At 37.4% G+C, this 18,525-nt stretch overlaps 1 protein-coding gene across 3 annotated transcripts in view; it reads left to right on the top strand.

Annotated features, from left to right (window-relative positions):
- The window catches only part of C5H6orf89 (chromosome 5 C6orf89 homolog), a 33,924-nt gene that overhangs the window by 1,856 nt on the left and 13,543 nt on the right, over positions 1 to 18,525 (top strand). For 2 of the 3 annotated variants that reach the window (XM_032217592.1, XM_032217594.1), the window contains exons 2-5: positions 2,556 to 2,762; positions 3,776 to 3,941; positions 17,267 to 17,421; positions 17,527 to 17,669. In XM_032217592.1, the coding sequence (XP_032073483.1) occupies positions 2,556 to 2,762; positions 3,776 to 3,941; positions 17,267 to 17,421; positions 17,527 to 17,669 (671 nt within the window). Of the gene's footprint in view, positions 1 to 1,386; positions 1,484 to 2,555; positions 2,763 to 3,775; positions 3,942 to 17,266; positions 17,422 to 17,526; positions 17,670 to 18,525 lie in introns of those variants that run through there. The other variant, XM_032217593.1, reaches the window with a different exon arrangement.

Raw genomic sequence — 18,525 nt, 5'->3', positions numbered from 1 at the left:
GTGTGTGTGTGTGTATACACCTATTCTCTACTATTTTCCACAAGGAGCAGTCAAGTGCCTGAGTTTTATTGTGAAATAAGCAGACAATGTAATATTAAATGCTCTAAGTATGTCTTCTAAGATCTATATCTGTCAGAGGGAGTTGTTATCTAAAGCATTTCAGTTCTCACTGCTGAATTTCAGGAACAGTAGACATGTATGTGAATGATTTTGGCTGGTTTTAGGACATATGTGAGTGATCTGGAATTGCAAGATAGCAATTCAACAAATAGTGGATAGAGTCTAAAACCGCATGCATTATAGCAGGGCTGAATCACCCACAAACAACCTGAGAGATGCCTGCCATCCCCAGCACTCTGTTTGCATCCCTGGGACACCTGACTGTCTTGACACTGAAATCCAGCCATGGAGTTTTCATTCATCTTTGGGTTTTAAGTGTGGAAATAGGAGCACAATCCTCAGGGAGGCAAAGCATTCCTATGCCCTCTGTGGGGCCTGATGATAACTCAGGATAACTCAATTTGTATCTCTAGTCCAAAATAAATTGTCTCCTCCTGCTTCATAGTCTTTTCATTTTTCTATTCCAGCACTTGCTGGAATAAAGTGAAGCTCATTTTTTTTTCTTTTGTCATTTTTCAGTGTTTTAAGTTAGCAACATGGTTGCAACAAGTTATTTTATTTTATTAAATTTATCTCCCGTCTTTCATTCAAGAGCTTAAGATATACATTATAGCCTCTCCTATTTTCCCCACAACAACCACTCATTGTGCATTTTTCAGAAATGATTGCTGTTAACGGTGTTTCAAAAACCATTTTGTTTCATTAGACATTTGTATACGAAAGGAGGTTAGAGGACAACATCATATCATGCCAGGAGGTGTACAGTACACTTATTTTTTACTCCCCTGCCATATCTGAAACACCTTTCAGAGTTCAATACATTTGTACTGTAAGTGATGCTTGAATATATATCCACATAAAATGTTGCTCCTGTTGTGATGTTTTTCCCTCAGAAAACAATCACAATTGCATGAGTCATGTCTATGTTATTTGATACCCATAAATAGAACATTTCTTAAACGAAGAAAATATTGTATTAATGCATTTTGTAAAAGTAAATAGAGGGATGCGGTGGCTCAGTGGCTAAGATGCTGAGCTTGTCGATTAGAAAGATCAGCAGTACGGCGGTTTGAATCCCTAGTGCCACATAACAGGGTGAGCTCCCATTACCTGTCCCAGCTTCTGCCAACCTAGCAGTTTGAAAGCATGTAAAAATGCATGTAGAAAAATAGGGACCACCTTTGGTGGGAAGGTAACAGTGTTCCTTGTTCCTTTGGTGTTTAGTCATGCCGGCCAGATGACCATGGAGACGTCTTCTGACAGCGCTGGCTCTTCGGCTTTGAAACAGAGACGAGCACTGCCCCCCTAGAGTCAGGAACAACTAGCACATATGTGCGAAGGAAATCTTTACATTTACCTAAAAGTAAATAGAACTTGATGAAAGCATGTGGAATTCTACTCCTCTGTGCACTTTCCTTTTGCTGGGAATTATGCTGATGCTGATTATTTGTAAAAATGCTTGGTGCAATTAGGGATAGATATCTACTCAGCATCATATGGTTAACAGAAGGTTAGAAAATTAAAACAATTATGAAAACATTATTTTCAAATAATAATGCGGCATATATTAGCATAGTGTTCCCTCCTGTTGATTGCCATACACTTTTGGTCTTTTTCCATTCATAAAAATAGTGTTATTTTATTCCAGTGGGTGACTGCATGGCGTTATTGGACACCAGGACCTTGAAGAGTCCTTTAAGAAGGATTTAATGTTCTAAATATTTTCTCTTCTCCGAAAACATGTTATCAGATTTTCTGTTGTGCAAGTATGGTCTGCTCTTGGTATTATATTGCTGAGTTCCATAAATAGAGCAGCATCTCATGGTAAAAGAAACAGTGACTGAGTTTTAGTAAATGGCACTTTATTGAAAACATTTTATGTATAATATTGAGACATTTTCTTCATTTTCATGGTTTTCATTGACTAGAGATACTGTGGCACATATCTGTGTCTGTTAAGTTGCAAACACATTAACCTTTGCTTTGGAAAAGTGAAATAGCTTTACATTCTGAAATTCTGACTCCTACATTTCATTATTTCTTTATTGTGTTTGATAAAGTAAGACAACATCCCATTTCTGTTCTTTGTTCTTTATCAACTATTATTTATAGGTATGAAATAGCTGCAGTACCTCTCCAGAAACTTTAGAGAGTTACAACAATACTTGATCTGCCAATTCTGTTTAGTATAAACAAAAGACAACACATAATTGTTGGTTGATAGTATCTGTTTGTGGTTTACTGAGTTGGATAAAATGACTATTCCAAGAATGCTGAAGCCTTGATTCCATTAATTATATGTTTGAATGAACTAGACTTGCTATCTCGCACAGCCAGATTCCCCGGCGTACTAGGAAAAAACCTACTGTCTTCTTCTGTCACCTTCTTTGAGGCATTGGAATAGTTTCTTAATTGTGTTGAATTTTCCCTAATAGGATTTTTCATCAGAGGACATGGAGCTTTCGACTAGTGAACTCAGCATTTATGATAAACTTTCAGAGACTATTGACTTGGTGAGACAGACAGGTCACCAGTGTGGTATGTCTGAAAAGGCCATTGAGAAATTCATCAAACAACTCTTAGAAAAAAATGAACCACAAAGGGGACCCCCGCGCTTTCCTCTATTAATGGTTCTCTATAAGGTAATAACAGTTTTGGATTCTCCATGTTCTTGTAGAAAGTGCACAGGTGGTCCTTGGCTTATGACCACAATTGGGCCCAGAATTTATGTTGCTAAGTGAGAAATTTGCTAAGTGAGTTTTGCTCCATTTTATAACTTTTCTTGCCATATTTGTTAAATGAATTACTGGTGTTTGTTAAATGAATAACACTTTTGTTAAGTGAATCTGGCTTCCCCATCAACTTTGCTTGCCAGAAAATTGCAAAAGATCATCACATGACCCCGGGACACTGCAACCGTCATAAATATGAATCAGTTGCCAAGCATCCAAATGTAAATCACATTACCATGGAGATGCTACAATGGTCATAAGAATGACAAATGGCCACAAGCCACTTTTTTCGGAGACGTAACTTTGCACAGTCACTAAACGAACTTACCTGTATTGCAATTTGAAATCTTCACAGGATGAAATGTCTGTAGATCTGATTAGATCCATGGTTCTCAGATTTTAGGGTATAATGATGTTAATTTGTACAATTGTTCTTTTTTGTGTGAATAAAACTAATGATTTCATTCGTGTTAGGATTGGATCAGAAATAAAAAAATATTACTTATTTTTATTGGTGGCTTGTTAATATCAGAGATTATCTCAAAAGTTGCAAAACAACAGTGGGTTTCATAGGTAAAATGAGGAGCAAAAGCAAAGTTGTGTTTTGATACACAATGTGCTCCTGCCATTGAAGCTTGCAGTCAATTTGCCAGGACAAATCTGGGTGGTAAGCCAAAGTGAGCTTCTGGCAGTGATCCCACTTTGCTTGCTGACCCCACTGATCAGGTTTGAAGATAAGCAAAGCAACAAACCAAGTGACCCTCTTTCCATAATGATCCCCAGGGACCCCTGACCCCACAGTTCAAGAATCTCTCGGATAAAATTTACATCAATAGTCATTTGTGCTATCATGCTTATTGTGTGGGACTAATGTTAGATGGAATTAGTAATACTAATAATCTTATTCTTCTTTTCTCTTGCAGGGATTGGTTACCCTGGGCGTAGTTTTACTAACAGCATACTTCATGATCCAGCCATATACGCTTTCACCATCTGAAAACACACTCACCAAAAACCATCCATTGGGTTCCCTTTTTCATCATATCCGGTTGCTGCCATTACCCATTACCAAGAAATATATGCTGGAGAGTAAGGAAATTATCTAAGCATTTATTTCATCATTAAATTAAAACAGCTGGGTGCTTAACGTATGAGCAATGCAGATGACATAAATAAAAATTGCTATTCAGTTCTTTCTTTATAAAATAACACTGCTTTCTGCTTTTTGTAAAGTAAGCATATCTTGGTTCTACTCTTATTTTTATAAGAAAAATTGCTCTAGTGACTGTATGGCAATCTATTAAGGTATTTTCCTTATGCTAAAACTATTTCCTGATTGATCTTAAAAGGCTCATTTTGAAGATTTATACATTTAAGTGCATTGACTCATTGGTCAGTAACTAGATTAATTCAGTTCTGCATTTTTGAAGAATTTTTTGTATTTTGTATTTTATTGGTCTTGTATGCTGCCCACTCCCAAAGGACGCCGGGCGGCTTACAATAAACAAAGGAAGGGGATAAATAGACAGACAGACAAACAACAATTTAAAATACACAACATTCATAGTTACAGTGGGGCTGGCTATTTCAACAGCCCCCCAGCCTGCTGGAGCAGCCAGATCTTAGTGGCTTTGCGGAAGGCAGGGAGAGTAGTAAGGGTCCGGATCTCCACGGGGAGCTCGTTCCAGAGGGCTGGAGCTGCAACAGAGAAGGCTCTCCCCCGGGGAGTCGCCAGCCGGCATTGGCTGGCAGATGGGATCCGGAGGAGGCCTAGTCTGTGCGATCTGATCGGTCTATGGGAGGTAATTGGCAGGAGGTAGTCTCTCAGGTACCCAGGTCCAATGCCATGTAGGGCTTTATAAGTAACGACTAGCACCTTGAAGCGAGTCCGGAGACTAATGGGTAGCCAGTGCAGCTCGCGGAGGATAGGTGTAACGTGGGTGTACCTGGGTGCACCCACGATCGCTCGCGCGGCTGCATTCTGGACTAGCTGAAGTCTTTGAACACTCTTCAAGGGCAGCCCCATGTAGAGCGCGTTACAGTAATCCAGTCTTGAGGTCACAAGGGCATGAGTGACTGAAGGGCCTCCCGATCAGGTAGGGTCGCAATTGCTGCACCAGGCGAACCTGGGCAAAGGTCCCAATGGTCACAGCCGACAAATGGTGTTCTAAAGTCAGCTGTGGATCCAGGAGGACTCCCAAATTGCGAACCCTCTCTGAGGGGCGTATAATTTCACCCCCCAGCCTGAGAGATGGAATACTTGGCCAATCTTTGGGAGGGAACATCAGTAGCCACTCGGTCTTGTCTGGATTGAGTGCCAACTTGTTTACTCCCATCCAGACCCTAACAGCCTCCAGGCACTGGCACATCACTTCTACTGCTTCGCTGAGTTGGCACGGGGTGGACAGATACAACTGTGTATCGTCCGCATATTGGTGGTACTTAATCCCGTGCCGGCGTATGATCTCACCCAGCGGCTTCATGTAGATGTTAAATAGGAGGGGGGCCAGGACCATAATTGAGGGGCCTAGGGGTCGACCTCTGCCCTCCGACCAACACCGACTGCGACCTGTCCGAGAGGTAGGAGGAGAACCACCGAAGGACGGTGCCTCCCACTCCCACTCCCACCTCTCGCAACCGTCGCAGAAGGATACCATGGTCAATGGTATCGAAGGCCGCTGAGAGGTCAAGGAGCACAAGGATATGAAACCCATCAATGAAATCTTATATAATGAATTTGTACCTCTCAAAACTTATGCAGAATTACACATGCCATTTCCGGTCCAGTTTATACCAGATGTTTTAGAAAAGGCATAATTTTCAAAAGATTACATTTCTAATATTTTGTACTCAGGCTTTATTTATCCAAAGACTTGGAAGACTTGATTTGGCAGTTACTTTATTTCCCACTTTTCCTGTAATCTTCTGCTGCCTCTCTAGCCTACTTCAAAGCACAATTCCTACTCCCCCCCCCCTTGATGGGTGTCATTATGATTGAGAGAATATCAGCTTTTCACAAAATGTTTTACTCATTAAATAAAAAAAAATACTTTGGCATGTCTCCTCACAGCTTTAACGAACAGAAGAAAAATAAATTAATTTTGTCAGCAATTTTATCAAGCTTTTAAGTGCCAGAAAACTTGGTTTTTTACCATTCTTGTTTTTATATATATGGACAAATTATATGATCACTGTTGTAACCTCTTTGTACTACTGTTTATTAATACGTATATACAGGTTAATCTTGGAGAACTGATATGACATTTACCACTTGGCAAAATTTTGTTTGTACTTGGACTGTGACAATTAAGTCAAAGGATCCAGAAAGAATCTGTCCACGAAGTACTTAATTGCACAGCGGAGTAGGTGATTTACTTTTCATTAATTGAAAAATACTAGGAAGGCACTGTTAAAAAAAACTTGGAATAAATTAGTCAACAGTTTTCCTTTCTTAGAAAGTCATAACACTGATATAATAAACAACCAAGGTGTAATACAAACATGGGTAAAGCTGTCTGAATTGAACATAGTTGAAAAGTCATTACCACTGAAGTGCCTTCTCAATTAGGATAATTAGAAACATCATTTTAGAATGTTGCATTCACACATAATCAGGGAAAAATATTCCTAGGAATTGGCTACTTAAATAATGATAAATTAATGATTAAAATAAACAGAAGATTCTTGCTCTTAGTGATTCATTTGGTAGGATTATGTTCTATGTATCATAGTGGCATTTCTATGGACTGTCGGATGTTCATAGCAATAAAAACAAAACAAAATATCAGATTCTGGTGTGTATCTTTTGCCCCAGAAAACATAGTCTAAGTGGTTTCATAGTTTCTATTTCTGGAGCAACTCTCTAAATCAGGGGTGTCAAACTCGCGGCCTGCAGACTGGATGCATCATACGATGGCCATGCCCACACCCGGTTTAGCGAAGGGGGGGAAGTCAACGGTATGTCATGTGATGCCGCCATGACAATATGAGTTTGATACCCCTGCTCTAAATGTATCGAAGATGAATGTGTCCAAATCATCTCTGTCTTTAAAGGGGAGATTATTTGGTACATGAAAACAGAAGAATTGAATTTACACTGTACAGTTCCAGCTGTTTACTTAGAAAGTAGGGTCTATCTGGAATTTCACAGAAGCTGCAGCTAAAAGGACAACTATGTTATACTGTTTTATTCTATTTTGTTTGCTGTTGATTTGTGGTATTGTGGTCAGTGATTATAATAAAGAATTGAACTGAAGTAAAAGTAATTTTGAGGGGGAAAAGGATAGTTTGAAAAATTGTAAGACTTGTCTGCTTGAAGGGACAGGACCTGCCTATCACTTTTCATTCAAGCAGTTTATAACACTCAGGTTCTGTTACACATGTTACTGTATATGTAACATATGCCATTTAAAATCTAATTTTATTTTATCATGTCTTGGAAGGAAGTCTTTTTCTGTTCATTGGGACATAACATTAGTAGCATATCAAGAATTGCAGCCCAAGCTGACTATTCTTTCAAATAACTTGTGTTTTGATTAGAAATAATTTCTATCTCCCCTACCCCTCATATTCTTATATGAGAAATGAGATCAGGGATGATGCATAATTCTGTATGTTAAAGGACATTTTTCAGATTGTCTCAAGGGTTCACTCTCTCCTTATTGAACAGCATTCTTACCATAGGCGTATGCAGCTCCTTTTCTTACATGTTCTCTGAATAATCTCCTAGAGTGTGTTAGAATACATAGTAATACAAATAAATTAAGAGGTTAATAGAGGAAAAACCTGCTGCCTCAGCTTTTCTTAGATGTTTCTTGGTTCTCTGCCACAAACCATTTTATTTATTTATAAAATTTATTGGCTGCCTATCTTACCATAGGGTAACTCTGGGTGGCTTATAGTTACATCTAAGTTAAAACATAAAAAGTTAAAGTCAAACATTAAAATCAAAGACACAGCGGCGGAGTGGGGGAAGGTGGGATCTGTTATTACTCAATCAGCCACCTCCATTGTGCTGTTCCCCCACTGGCAAAATCTCCTATTATCCATCACCAAGATACTTTACAAAAGACCAGAGTGTTTTAACTCTGTTTGAAGCAAAAATCAAGTACTATGGGAGCATAACCTCAAACTGACAGGAGGGAAATTCAAAAGTAAGTTAGAAAGCATTACTTCACAGAAAGATTAGTAGAAGCTGGGAACCAACTTCCAGCAGAGGTAATGATTAGTCATCTGTAACTGAGTTTGAGCATGCTTGGGATAAACATATGTCCATCATCTGACAAAAATTAAAAAGATAAATAAAAATACTGGTAATAATTAAAATATATAAATTGATAATAAACCAAAAAACAAACTCAAAGGACAGACTTGATGGATTACTAGGTCTTTTACTGCCTTCAGTTATCCATGTTTCTGTGAAATGGGAATTAAATTATTGTTCTCCATTTTCATACTATGAAAGTCTCAGAAGTTTCTTTATAAATTAGGATTACGTGGAGATATTGCAACCATCTTTGAAAGAAACAGCATGTGAGAAGTCATTTCACATATATCACAAATGATTTTGATTTCTTGCCATTAATATTTGGGTTGTGGTCAAGCTAGAAAAAAAGGGAAAATTGTGTAATGCCTGAAATGGGAGTGCCCTTTGCCCTAATTTTAATTCATTATATTGTCATTATCTTTGAATAACCCATCAAAAGTGTTGAAAGCTCAATGGTCTGGAATCAAAAATGTGTGTCATCGTCCAAAACTGCTTATGAAAAGCATGGTTGGTCTAATTCATTCAAGCTGGTCAGAATCAGAACTACAACTTGTAGTTCAGTTGTCTCTCGTTTATCTTTCCGTCATATTTAAATATATTTCAGATATATTTAAGTAATGTATACAGTATAGAGCTAATTTTATAAATCCCAAAGAAAGGTAAATTTGTTTGAGAGCTTAATTTAAACTTTAAAATATGAAGACCAATTCTGGAGTTTGAACATGTCCCTTAAGAACATATGCCAGTAATATCTTTTAATTGCTCTGATACAGCACTATAACTGAGAATTAATTATGTATTTTCACATGTATGCACCTACATCAATGAAATTGTTTGGAAAATGTGGAACAGAAAAATAACTTTGGCTCCTAACAAAAGAGGTTCAGATATTTTTAGAGGCGTTTGATTTAAAAGGACGTGGGAAAATGCCAATGAAGCATTTAGGTTGGCTCACAAGCAGAGTTCCTTGTGGGCAGTGAGCTGTAACTGAAATCTGAAGGATTGTGGTGTGAGTGGAGTTAAAAGTCATTTTTGTTTTTGTTTGTTTTTGCTTTTTTTGCTTTTTTGTTTTGCATTTTAGAACCTTTAAACAATACTTAACAAACCCTAATTTATGAGCAAGGGTGGAGTCGGTATCCATTTAGCTGGCAACGTTTGCAGCAATAATCTCTTTCTTTGCAAGCTGCCTTTAGCCTTAGGTGTTTGACTTTCAGCCAGTTTCTAGGGCCTTTTCCTACTAAATCCATTTGGATGATCTCAATTAGGTCTGCTCTAGAGCATGGACAGAGATTCCCATTGCAAATGAATACGTTCTTTTTAAGACCCACCAGGAAATAATGCCCCAAGAGGATGTTGTCCTCTTGCATAACCCAGCTGCAGCATCCTTCCACCACTCCGGTGTGAACTATAGCCCGATGCCTCAGAGCTATCATCAGGGTTTAAAATGCTGCCAAACATGCTGAATTTTATTGAAAACAGCCCTTCTATTTCTTATAATCTGGAACCTAATAGCAGACACATGTGTTGGGACCTAGTTTTTCATGGAGAGCCTGCCCTTTTAAAGATGGGCGGTGCAAGTTCTGTTAACATACCTTGGCAGTTGTTTAGCAGGAGAATTGTTTGCTTGTAATTTCTGACAGCAGACACATTATTATGGGAACCTGGAAAGCTAAAAGCTCTTTTTCTTTTTGCATTTAGGATCGTTTTAAGGTTTTTATCAGGTTTATAGATGGTTCTGCATGGGTGATTATTTGGAATACTGTCCATCTAATTCTAAAATAAGGATGGCTGTGTAGTGTTTAGTTGAGATGAGACTTACTCTAAAATTTGTTGCAGTTTTGCAATCACCACTTGAACATTCTGTAATAGTGTATTAAGCTGTTCTTCACCACTTCACAAGTTTTCTTTTGTAGTTAAGATTTGAAAATACATTTGCAACATTTCTAGATCACTATGAAGAATAGCTTAAGATATGGTTTCCGAAAAATATAGGCAAATCTGCTCTGCCTAAAGTTATTACAGTCCCTCTGTATTCTTTTGTTGTCCTTTGCTGATGTACCTGTTCCAGATTTAGGGGTTAAAATAACTCTATTCCGACTATAAAAGGAAGTTTTTTTAAAGATACGGAGTATGGTTGCTAATTTTGGCATGGAAATGAGTGGGTTTGCCAGTCTAAGGAATGAAGCTTTCTTTCATGCGTTGCTTCAGAATGGTAAGCATTGTAAGCAGGGGTGGGTTCTGCCTGGCTTTACTGCCGCTTTGCTTACGTGTGTGCTTGATGCGCGCTCTGCGTGCATGCACGGTTTAATTAAAATTGTGCATGCGCAGAACTAAAAAACAAGGTGGGAACCAGGTCAGGGGCGTGGCAGGCCCGGGTTGCTGCTGGTTTCAGCGACCCAACTTGCCATACTACTATCGGTTTGGCCGAACTGGTAGGAACCCACCATTGATCATAAGCATCTAAAAGACATCTGTGTAGCAAAAAAAATAATAATAATAATATCCATTTTGCATCTAGTTTGCAGTGAAACATAACTGCTGTTCTTACCAGCTGAGGTGATTTGAGGCTAACAGTAATAAACTTTTATGACTTTCAAAACTGATGTTTAAGAATGTTGTGGTTTTAATTAACTCCTCATGTCTGGCCTTATATATTGAATTTCTAGGCTTTGTCTAAAATTTTAAGAGCTTAAAGCTAGAATGGAACCTGAAAGAGCTTGTAGAATTTATTAAAACTATAATGTATTTTTATTGTGTTATTAAATAACAAAATTAGTCTCTGCTATAGCTACTAAATGACTTTAACAACTCTTCTTCTGAATGGCAGTACCAGGAGCAACAAATTCAACTAGTTGATGCATGTCTTTGTTTACATTCTGCCCTGAACAGTCACGATGAATATGTTGTTGGAAGACCTGAAGAACTGGGTTAGGGATAGATTGTCTTTAAGAAAATTCTATGTGGTCACTAAGAGTTGATACCAACATAGTAGCTAATCAATAAAAAGGACTGCCCCTCAGGTTAACAGTCAGCAGCTCACATTTCTTCTCAGTTTAATGAACCTTGTTAGTTCACTGATTCAGACATTTTGTAATTCTGAAAGGTGAAGAATTTATATCAGGGGTATAAACTGGCGGCCCATTGGCCGGATGCATAATGCACAGGCCATGCCCACCCCAGCTCCGCAAAGGGGAAAAAAGTCACTGTATGTCATGTGATGGCAATGTGATTCCGCGAGTTTGGCACCGTGATTTATATCTTCCTAGTCTAGTGAAGTAACTGAGATGATGTGTTGATTTTGCAAAATTTGCGTTAGTTATGTTAATGAAGGCTAGAAATATGTTCTACTTTGCAATGAATCTGAATCATTTAATTTTTCCTTATTGAAAGATAATTTTTAACACTCTTCACAACATTTCTTTTGGCAGAATAATTACTCTACACATTATAATAATGTTTAAATTTTATGACCAAAATATTATCTGTTGATATATATTAAATGCAAATCAATGACTGAATTGAAGACAGCAATTAAAAGCACAGAGCTTGTTGGCAAAAAAAATTGGGCATTTTTTGAGCAGTTCAAATTGTTGCCGTCTATATTAATTTTTTTTGTTAATATCTGGAGGCTTTGTGTTTATAATCCTTATGGCACCCAGAAGACCTTGGCTGTTCTCAAAAAACTAAGTTTAGTAGGACCTTGCTATCCAGGAGCTGAGCTAGCTAGAGAGAGTCTCCTGTTTTTACTGTCTTAGTGTATCCTTGCGCTACATTTGTTCAACAACATACATGGGGAATATTGGTTCCATTTTCTAGCAGCAAATGTTTCTTCTCTGGAAGTAAGAAAGCAATTTGGCATGGAAAGACCCTCTGCAGCATAACATTTGCACCTAGTCATGCCAAGAAAAAGTGTGGACTGTTACCGAAGCTGTGCAGGGTGGGATACTTATTACAGTTTCTGCTGCTTGGGTGATTGAACTATGAGCCAATCTTTGGAAAACATGTGGTGTAATCATGGAACTATTGGGCTTACTCAGTTCCTAATGTACAGAAAAGTTCTAAAGTTGACTTTACTTGAGCAAATGTGTACCAAGATGTAAGCCATATGGAATTACAATGGTTTAGAATGAATTATATTGCGATGATAAAAGCATTTGCCTAGGGTTTGTACAGAGTTACCAGTTATGGCTTGTTTAGTGTATACATGAGTAATATTTTTATCTGGTCTAGGGCAGGGGTCTTTAAACTTGGCAACTTTAAAACTTCTGAACATGCTGGCTGGTTTTGCCCTAAACCAGAGGTCTCCAAGCTTGGGCGTTGAAGTCCTCAAGTCTTAAAGTTGCCAAGTTTGGAGACCTCTGGTTTAGGGCCAAACCAGTCACATTTAGACCCACTTCAATCAGTGACCTTGAGTATTAGGATATTTTAGTGGTTCCTGTTAAACGTACAAATGTCTCACATTATATTTAAATTTCATTCAGTTTTGAAAACAATTTTTATTGTGCTACAGTGTGAGAAATGTCTGAACAAAATCCACTGAGGGACCAATGTGTTTAATATATAATAAAACCATAACATTGTACAAGAGGACAGGGCTATTTAAAACAACACCCAACTTCCTGCTTTCTACAGGAATCAAAATTAAAATATCCTAACAAATGGCTGGTTACTACCCAATTGAACATATCTTAGAATACAATACTTAGTTCCATTGTTAAGTTGTTAATATTCAGAAATTTTAGTATTCAGTTGAAAGTTGCATCCTGTAGCTAAAATCCATTCTTTCCTGTCTGGCACATTGGATATTTTTAATATGTGCACAAAAAGAAGAGAGGCATTAGCTACATATATAAAATAAAACAAAATAGAAATTAAAAAGGATAGAAGACAAAAAGGAAATGGTAAAACAATTAAAAAATGAAATTGATGAATATGAAACAAAACATGCATTTCTGCAGATTAAACCATTTAACATGCAGAGTAGTTTTGATCAAACTGCATATTATTGATTAAAAAACCAGTTGATATGTAGAAACATATGAACATATATCTCCAGTCTGGGTTCAAATCCAATATAGCAGGTCAAGAAAAAAAAACTTCATTTTTTTTTAGTCCCAGACCATACAAAATCCACTTCTTCATTTTTTTATATATTTTGTTTATATAATTTAACAATGTATTCACATTTTTACCTCTGAATTATCCTGGCATAACATTGACAACTTTATGGATGGTAAATCAAGGTCCCAACATGGCAGTTGCTATGTCTTTCATAATGTTACACTTTGAAAATGCAGAACTGAAAGCCCATTTTTGTTAAACACGTTTAAATAATTGCACCTTAAGATGACAGGTTACAAATGTAATATTATTTAAAATTAATCATCCAATTCTTTAAAATGGGGGTATTCCAGTTCATTGTTTAATGGGTTTTTTGTGTGTGCAAATTTTCCATTTTTCTATCTTGTTCATACATTTTGGTTGTCATAAAAAATCAGTGGTGACTTTGGAAAACCTCAAATCTTTTCCAATTACATTGTTAATTTCATGTTAAGAATTTGGAGCATTTGCATGTTGTTAATGTACCAGGCTGACACTGGAAGCTTTAAAAAAAATTACATTTAAAACATTGCTATTCAGCCATTATTTTAAAAATCTACTCAAAGATTCATATGCATTCTTAGATTCCTTTTAACTCTCCCTGTTCTTTCCTGGAAGTGCCTCAAGTTCCTCTTACTCTCTCAGATTCTTCAGCAGGAAGCTGGCACCTAATCAGCTATAGGCATCTTTGCAGGAAAGGAGCTTTTTACATTTCACACTGCAGCACACATTCTCTTAGAACACATTTTTCTGCTCTCTTATCCTTAGTAAACTGCTCTCACGACCCTTTTATTTTTCCCATTTATTTTGCGCAGTAGGAAATAATTATATAAAATGCTATTTAAATAATCAGTATAAGTATATCCTACCTTTCTACCTTGTTTATTGGGAGTCCTGAGGTCACACATAAAAAATGTTTCAAGCAAAATTAATTTAAAAAACAAATATGAACAAAACCTAAATCCCCGTTAACATAGTCCATCTCCAATGAACAGAATTAGCTAGAAAGTAATAGAGGAGAGTGGAAATTTGTGTCAAATGGACAATTGAAAAAAAGCAAGATTTGCTAGCATTGAAATGTCATGGAGAAAACCAATAATGTTCTGGAAATTCAGGGTGAAATTCAGGTATGAAGGTACGTAGATATAAATTTTATTTTGCTAAACTTCAGGAGTATATAAAAATGAAATGTATGTTTTGTAGAAACACATTCAAGGTAATATAGACTGGAGTATTTAACTAGAATATTAATCGATTATATAATTTTTAAATAATCTAGAACAGCCCCCCCCCACCTCTGGTTCGTGGCCCACTACCAGGCCTTGAGCTGCTCAGAACCGGGCCATGGAAGTGGTGGGTGCACACTTGTGCGGGACCATCCCCTCTCTCACCTCACCAGTCCGCAAAGCCAGAAACATTGGAGAACTCTGCTCTAGAGAGTACTTAAACAGCTGTGGTGGAACAATGGTTAGAATGCAATATTGCAGGATAATTTTGCTGATGCTAGGAGTTCGATTCTCACCAGTAAAGATTGACTCACTTCAATCCTTCCAAGGTAGGTAAAATGAGGGCCCAGATTTTGGGGGGCAGTTTGCTGACTTTGTAAACTGCTTAGAGAGGACTGTAAAACATTACGAAAGGGTACATAAGTCTAAGCACTTTTGCTATTGCTATTTTTATTTTATTTATCAGATTTATATTTTTAAACTAGGTAATTCTCCGAAGGATCAAGCAGGTTTATTATTCATCCTTTGTAAGGTGCATAAAGAAGATCAGCTATAACAGAGAGGATAAGGAAGGAAGTTGCTTTGCTAACTACAGATGTTGTACAGGATGAAAAAATGCTATGATGACAAATCAATGTTGTACCTTAATCACAATGAGGGATGCTAAATGCTTAAAACACTGGAGTGATATTAAAGTCAGTAATGTCTAGACTGGGGAGGGCGGGAAGGCTGCCTTTATCCATGCAGAATGTGCTTCTTTCACTTTTTGTCCTTCAAAGTCTAGACAAGGGTGGGGAACCTGTGACCCTCCAGATGTTGTTGAACTGCACTTTTAGCCTCCCTCCTGTTGGCCAAGTTGACTATTGGAAATTAGACATCTGGAGGCTAAGGATACCCCACCCAGGCAAAGTTTAAAACTCAAACACTTAATCTAGAATTAAGAGAAGAGAGAAGTGGAGAGAAAAGCCACAGTTCTAAAAGCCCCACCATGATTTTCAACTCTATTTGCTGGATAGAAAGTATATATATGTGCTGATATTTTGACAGGTGTATGTTATAGAACCAATATTTTAGAATAATGAAAATCTGTAGCTGTACAACAATTGAGACTGATTGAACTTTACAGAAAGCTGTGATTAATAGAATGAGGGAAAAATTCAATCTTCTTTGGTGGTCCTTTATCATCCCATGACTTTAGCCAAGAATAATTACTTTTCCAATTGTACATTTTAATGCTGTATTTTAATTATACCATGAAGCAATGTTGGTACTTTTCTAAATATCTATGAGCTGTTCCTATACAAAACATGCTACTCTGAAAACTGAAATAACTCTCGAGTGTGCCTGGGCAAAGTGATAATCTAAAAGGAATGCCGGAGTGTAATTGGAAAAATAGAAGAATAGTTTTATAAAGGTCCAATTCACTTCCATTGTGTATTTCTGTAGTTACATTTTCTTTGCCCAGACCATTATTTTTCTGTCACCCCTTCCCCATCTGTCCAAATTCTAACAAGATCTTCCCTTTCCACTACACTTTTTGGGAAGTTTGCCTCCTCTCAACAATAAAATTCAGACTATTTTTAAAAAAATAAATAAATGCCTGTTTTCAGTTCTATTTGGCTATTATCCCAATAACAATAACTCTGAATTATCCAACTTGACATACATAGTTTAAATTATAGCCTAACAAATCGAATACAAATCTTGAAACACTTTTCAGAGATTAACAGTTCAGAAACAATTTAATGGTCTCTTTTATCGTGGATTTCTATTATTTGGTCCTAGCATGCACTTAGACTGTAATAGAAATTGCAATAGAGACTGAAATTCTTTAGACACTTGCCATCCATAGCCTTGTTAAATTGTTTTCCTAATCTCTTTTTTTATTAAAGCTCTGTATGATGAATAGAAAACGTCTTTTTCAAAAAAGCATAATGAAACTCTTTTGAAAAATATTATCTTTCAGAGAAATGCAAGGTTATGATCAGCTATCCTGATATATCTTTTCCAAACAAATTATATGATTGTTTTAGCATATATCCAGTAGTAGTACATCAATAATTCAGATTAACAAACTGGGAAGAATTAGCTATTGTGATGTTGTGATGTGAGAGAAGAAATCTTTCCCCAAAGAATAATAGGCTTCTTATCTCTCTCTTCTTAAATATAGTTTTGGATATTATTAGTATCTACTTGCAAAAGGATAATGGATCCATATAGGAAATAATTTTCCTAATATGCGAAGAGGTCTGGGCTGAATGAGTTACTTAAGTACTCTGTTATTAACAAAACATTGGACCATTAAAAGATAAAAACCTTATTTATCTTGGGTTGTTGTGCAGTATCGCAACAAGGCCACTTGAGTCTAAGCCGCTTTAGTCAAACGAAAGGATTTTCCCAGAGAATTGTTAAGTGTAATTTAATGTACTGGTATAATTATTATTGCTCTAATTAAATTGATTAGGAATAGTCTAAATGTATTTTGCCTGTAGTTAAGCTACATTCTTCAGTTTTACATTTGGTTATCAAAAATGTAACTATTTATCTGTCTTAATCATGGACCCAACATTATCAGATGTTACCAAGTTCCAGGAGTTTCTGGAAAGTAGACTATGAGATATGCCATCTGGGCTATTTCTGATGTGGCTCATATTGAGTTTAAAAGTTTTTTCCTTCATGAATTAGCCTTGGAAATTTTCACTAATCACTTAATGTTCCACGGCAGGTTTAGAAATGAACTGCTAATGATTGGAATTGGTTGTTACTTGCTTAAAATTGAAATTTTGAATGAAGTTCATCTCTTCTCTCTTTCCTTTTTGAAGAATGTCCAGAGTGGTGGAGCTTAGACTGTAGGTGGAATATGTCTCTAACTTCCAAGTGTTCTTGCTGCTGCTCCATGAGAACTCTTGTTGCTCCAGTTGATGTCAGGCAGCTAACGGACGTCAGGCAGCTGCAAGGGCAGCCTCTCTTGATCAAGGTAACTTAATAGTAGCGGGGGGGGGGGGACCTGGCAGATGGTGGCAAACCTCTTGGACATACGAAAGGGCTTTTAATAAAAGCAACCTCATCCTTTTTTCATCAGACAGGACAGTATCGTTCTTATGCTGAAATGAAACATTTTCAGTCCCTCTACCCGGAATTGACAAATTTTGTGATACAAGAGGAGTCAGCTGAGTTGTGGAGCAGCCCTTCCAACAAGCAGCAATCTCCACTTCCTGTTTTCTGGTGAGTTTGAGCTGTTAGAGGTCCTCTGCCTCTCTAGAACTAGCTCAACACTAGCCCCAGCTGACATTCAGTGATGCAACTTTCAGGAGCCCCGAAGAACAAGGAGTAGGGATGAGGTTGCAGCACTTAAAAAAGAGGTACGGCTGCTGTCCCCATAATTTTCTTCTTTATTCTTTGAATTATCTTTCTTGATTGAAATGGAGAAGTGGTCCTGTCAATATGCTGATTTTTTTTTAAAAAAGGGAACTGAATCACATGCTAGTAGTAGTAGTAGTAGTAGTAGTAGTAGTAGTAGTAGTAGTAGTAGTAGTATTGTTTCCTCTTATTCTGGAATATCTCATACTTTAGAGGCTATCCTAAGCTTATGTGGCCGCTAAGGGCTACTAAATGATATATAGCAATTGATTTTTGATCTTTTGGATTAGAGGCAGTGGTGGGATTCAAGTAATTTAACAACCGGTTCTCTGCCCTAATGACCAGCTGGATAGGCGGGGCTCTGTGGTCATGTGACTGGGTGGGCGTGGTCAACTCAACATCACTCACGTTGATGAGGGCTTCGCCTTAGCTGTTACAATGTAATAAGGGTTAATCGAAGAAGCAGCTTCTGTAAGCAGGGCAATAAAGATTAGGCTAGAAACAACACCAGAATGTTTCCTTCCTGCCTTCCTTACAGGATTAGCCCTGTAAAGTGGAAAAAAACAAAATGAGATTTCCTCCAACAACCGGTTCTCCAAACCACTTAGAAAGTTAACAACTGGTTCTCCCAAATAGGTGCGAACTGGCTGAATCCCACCACTGATTAGAGGTGGCCATGAAGCACTATGGCAGCATGCCCACCTATGGAGGGATAGTGGCT

This window comes from Thamnophis elegans, chromosome 5 (genome assembly GCF_009769535.1).
Source record: "Thamnophis elegans isolate rThaEle1 chromosome 5, rThaEle1.pri, whole genome shotgun sequence".
NCBI lineage: Eukaryota > Metazoa > Chordata > Lepidosauria > Squamata > Colubridae > Thamnophis > Thamnophis elegans.
The sequence above is the reverse complement of the archived record's forward strand: the minus strand, read 5'-3'. Positions and strand labels throughout refer to the sequence as shown.